Genomic DNA, 3,754 nt, shown 5'->3' with positions numbered 1-3,754 from the left:
TTAAAAAATCCGTATTTTCCAAAATGTGTTCACAAATTAAGAAAACTTTAAAATTTTAAAGTTCCTTCGGAAATTATCAAAACAATATTCCCTAATATATCTTTTGAACTTTCCCTTGTTTACAAAATAATCGCTTTTGCCAAAACAACTTCCAGAAAAGTTTTGACCGCTAATTCACCACAGTGCGTTGCTGGCTACATGGACCGCGCCAATAAAGAGCACGCCTGTGCTAAACAGGTGCTCCCAGGGCCATACTCTTTTAAGGGATCCCATACTTTATTAATTTGCAACAACAATCAAAGGGGGTCATGAGGGGAAATAAGTCACAAGTTTTTTTTGAGACAAAATAAGACACAAGTGGCGACCCTGCGGAAGCAAGGCAGAAATTTTTACAAGACAAGATTATGGGTCTCAAGGCCGTCGCAGCCCACGAGACACCGAGACGCAAGGGCCTCGGCCCGGAGGCTTCTCGCGGTCGGTCGCGGTGGAAAAGATCTCCTCTCTCTCACCCCTCAAAAAAAAAAAAGATCTCCTCTCTCTCTCCAGTCTCCAGTCTCCACCACCTCCACTAGGAACAAAAAGAAAAGAAAAAGAAAATCTGGGGGCGCAAGCAAACGTGACGCCACGCCTCACTCCGGCCTTCGTCGTCGTCCTCTTCCTCCCCCCACTTTCCCCATTAATAGTTCGGCGATCGCTCGCTGCTGCCGCCGCGACCACGACTGAAGCCTCTGCTCGCCGGTACGGATTCCCCCAACCCCCTCTCCCCCACCCTGGCCGGCCGGGGTTTCGATCGGATCCCCTCTCGCGCTTCGTCTCCGGCCGGCTGCTGGGTTTCCAGGGCGGCCCCTCCTCTGCCCGCTCCGGTCCAGCTAGTCGGAACACGCTAGGCTCACGGAACACGCTAGGCTCAGGTGCCTTGCACCAAACCCCCACTTCGTTCGTTCTACCTTCTCGTGCCTGCTCGGGATTCTGGCAGGCGTATTAGTTTTGGCTGATGGGATTGCGCTCTTACGGTTATGACGCTGGTCTGTAAATTGCTGCTGCCTGAAATCAGTAGGGCTAGGTACCCAGCTGATCCTGCCCGGAGTGTGCAGTAACAGACGATAGGTTCACTGCATCTGCTCTGCTTCTGAACTCTGTTACAGCGATCTAAGTGCACTGCACCAGTTCTGTATCAAGACGACAAGTGCGCAGCACTGTTCATTACAGCGATCTAAAACACGTCTTATATTCGTTCACAGAGGGAGTACTTTTCTAGTTTTTACGGATCAGTTGTTGTAAATTCCCAGTCAGTCACAGGTAACTGCGAAACCGCACACATCAATTTTATACACTTCTGAACAAGTGTGCCTGCTCTGTTTCTGAGCTATGTTACGTCTGCATATTCCTCTAGTAGCTTATCACAGCTCCCCTATATTGCATCTCGACAGTCCACTGTTATTTTAGCTTTTACGGATCAGTTATTCTAAATTTCCAGTCACAGGTAGGAGTAATTGCGAAACTGCACAGCTTAATTTTATACTACTGGACAAGAGTGCAAGTTATCATTCCTTTGCTGAAACCTGCATGTCTCTGGCTAAATTGCTTGTCATGAGTTTCCTGACTTTGATTGATCTCTGCAGCTGGAAGATGGAGCCTGACCAGAGTGGCACCGGGCAGACTTCTCCCCGTGGGAACGACTGGGAGGTCGTGCAGCTCACCGCGTCGAACTACGCGTCTGCGCCTGGCCCGGCTAGAACTGAACCTTCTGACGAGGAGTCTGAAGGCCAAGTGTATGGCGCAGAAGGGGGTGATTCGGCAGCCGCGGCACTGCTGATGTCTGGCCACTTCTCGGTTCCGCAGAATGAGGCTGAGAATCTCCTCATGGGATCTGATACTAGCATAGAGCAGCAGGAGGCGCGCAGCAGCCAGTACGCAGTCTCTGACAAGGGCGATGATGATGATAGGGAGGAAGACAGGCAGGAGAAACTGAAGGATGATGATCTTGACAGGAACCCATCCTTCGACAAAGGAAAAAGCCTTTCCTCTGTTGATGTGGAACCTGATGATGGCAGCGAGTTGCACAGGGGTAGTCCGGTTGGGAAAGACCCAGTTACGTTCTCATCATCTGGTTACAGTGCAACTGACACTGAGAAAGAAGCTACCGAGAGTGCCAAGGAGGAGACCGAAGAAGAACGAACTCTCCAAAATATCGAGCCCGTCACTGATTCGTCCAACGTTGTTGTTTCCGGTGAAGAGAGCAAGCCTGACGGTTCTGGAGCCCCACGCAACGTGTGGTGGCAGAAGCAACTTATATCGCTCTACAGGAGCGCTAAAGAGAGCAACAAGCTCTGGCCTATCGTTGTGGCTGCTGCCGCTTTGATGGGGATGGCGTATTTCCGGCGGCGCTGGCAAAAGGGCAAGCTGCAGCTTCAGCAGGTCAAATTGCAACCTGCCAGCAGCAAGGAGGTAATCGCGGAACGCCTTCCTTATGATCATACTAGCCAAATTTTCCATGCAACTGAACAGACTAGTGTGGCCTGAAATTCAGGTAGGTGTATACATATATTTGTTTCTCAAACTATTATTTGTGCTGCTTTCATCAAAGTTCTCTTTTGTTCAGGTAGTAGTAGATCATAGTTATCTATATAGCTGCAAGGAAAAAATTAGATTGTTGCCTCTGTCATTCAGATACTATTACTGATTGATGAACCATGCATGTTCTTTTCCTGTGCTTAAAAGCTCTGCATGTTATCTTCTCTTCTGTTGGCCGTCCAATATTATTCGGATAGTATTGCGAGGAAACATCAGATTCTTGCCTTTCTAATTCCGATAGTGTTACGGGTTGTTGGATCATCCATATTCATATGTTCATTTTACCTGTGCTTAAAAGCTGTGCCTGTTACGTTTTGTTGACCATCCAATGTTGCCAGAATTTCCAAGATATTTTGACTTCAGTAACTCTTGTCTGAGTTAGTCTGTAGCCTATCAGAATTTCGCTGATATTTCTAATTCAGTAACTTTGCTAGTGTCAATTTTGGACTATCATGTTCGGATTTACTGTTCCAACTGGTAGCAGAGTTCTAATAAACATCAAACACTTGCTTAATTTTCAGAGAATCAACCAGGCCACCGTACCGCTTAACCGAATCAAGGATATTCTTGTCGCTGGCAACCACCCGAGTCCGGCTCCTCACGGAAATGCTCGATTTGGCTGATGATGATGACCATCCCGCCTGACGGATGATGTATCCTGAAACTAGTGTATGCAATGGAGAAATACCCGATGCCGCAGAACGTATGGGCGTTTATGCGTGCTGGCTGTGTAATTAAACCCCAAAACTCCTCCTGGGCATGTAAATATACACGAGTTTTGTGTGGTTGCTTTCCCTCCTTTGGAAGAACTCCCTCCTTTGCCAGGTTCAGTGTGCTGCTGCTTCAGTTTGTCGGCCACCGTAACTTCTTCCGTTGCTCCCGTGGATTTTTTTTCATCTGTCTTGTTCCGGCGTTGCAGTTTGCCAGTTTGTCGGCCGATATATACACGATGAACTTATGATATTATTGGGTGCCGAATTTTTGGTTTGTGTTTAAGGAATTTTTGGCCTATATTTAGTTGGGATTACATTTGGGATGGCTCCGGCTCCGGCAATTAAGCTTCTGTGCTCGTCTTCTTCAGGCTTATCCGGTGATGCATATGCAACGTCTGCCGTCGCAAACGGATGTGGATTTTGTCACTTTTTTTTTGTTTGAATTGGCTGAGCGGACGGTGTGCTTG

At 47.8% G+C, this 3,754-nt stretch overlaps 1 protein-coding gene across 2 annotated transcripts; it reads left to right on the top strand.

The window, feature by feature from the left end:
* The first annotated feature begins 587 nt into the window (after positions 1–587).
* On the top strand, positions 588–3,465 carry LOC119324898 (ATG8-interacting protein 1-like). 2 transcript variants are annotated; one of them, XM_037598662.1, is made up of 3 exons: positions 588–738; positions 1,623–2,530; positions 3,096–3,465. In XM_037598662.1, exon 2 carries the CDS (start codon positions 1,630–1,632, stop codon positions 2,521–2,523), a length of 894 nt encoding a protein of 297 aa, XP_037454559.1. In that variant the 5' UTR covers positions 588–738; positions 1,623–1,629; the 3' UTR covers positions 2,524–2,530; positions 3,096–3,465. The 2 variants fall into 2 exon arrangements, with proteins under 2 accessions (XP_037454559.1, XP_037454558.1); XM_037598661.1 differs by having other exon boundaries at positions 589–738; positions 1,623–2,448.
* Positions 3,466–3,754: the final 289 nt, after the last annotated feature.

This window comes from Triticum dicoccoides, chromosome 6B (assembly GCF_002162155.2).
Source record: "Triticum dicoccoides isolate Atlit2015 ecotype Zavitan chromosome 6B, WEW_v2.0, whole genome shotgun sequence".
In the NCBI taxonomy this organism is placed as follows: domain Eukaryota; kingdom Viridiplantae; phylum Streptophyta; class Magnoliopsida; order Poales; family Poaceae; genus Triticum; species Triticum dicoccoides.
Note: the sequence above shows the minus strand (reverse complement) of the source record. Positions and strands in the feature narration are given on the sequence as shown.

What these genes read in the sequence shown, in the direction of transcription:
- LOC119324898 (XM_037598661.1), top strand. Translation starts at nt 1,630, where the DNA reads ATGGAGCCTGACCAGAGTGGCACCGGGCAGACTTCTCCCCGTGGGAAC. An exon ending in AACCTGCCAGCAGCAAGGAG is followed by an intron (nt 2,449 to 3,095) that starts GTAATCGCGGAA and finishes CTTAATTTTCAG; the next exon opens with AGAATCAACCAGGCCACCGT.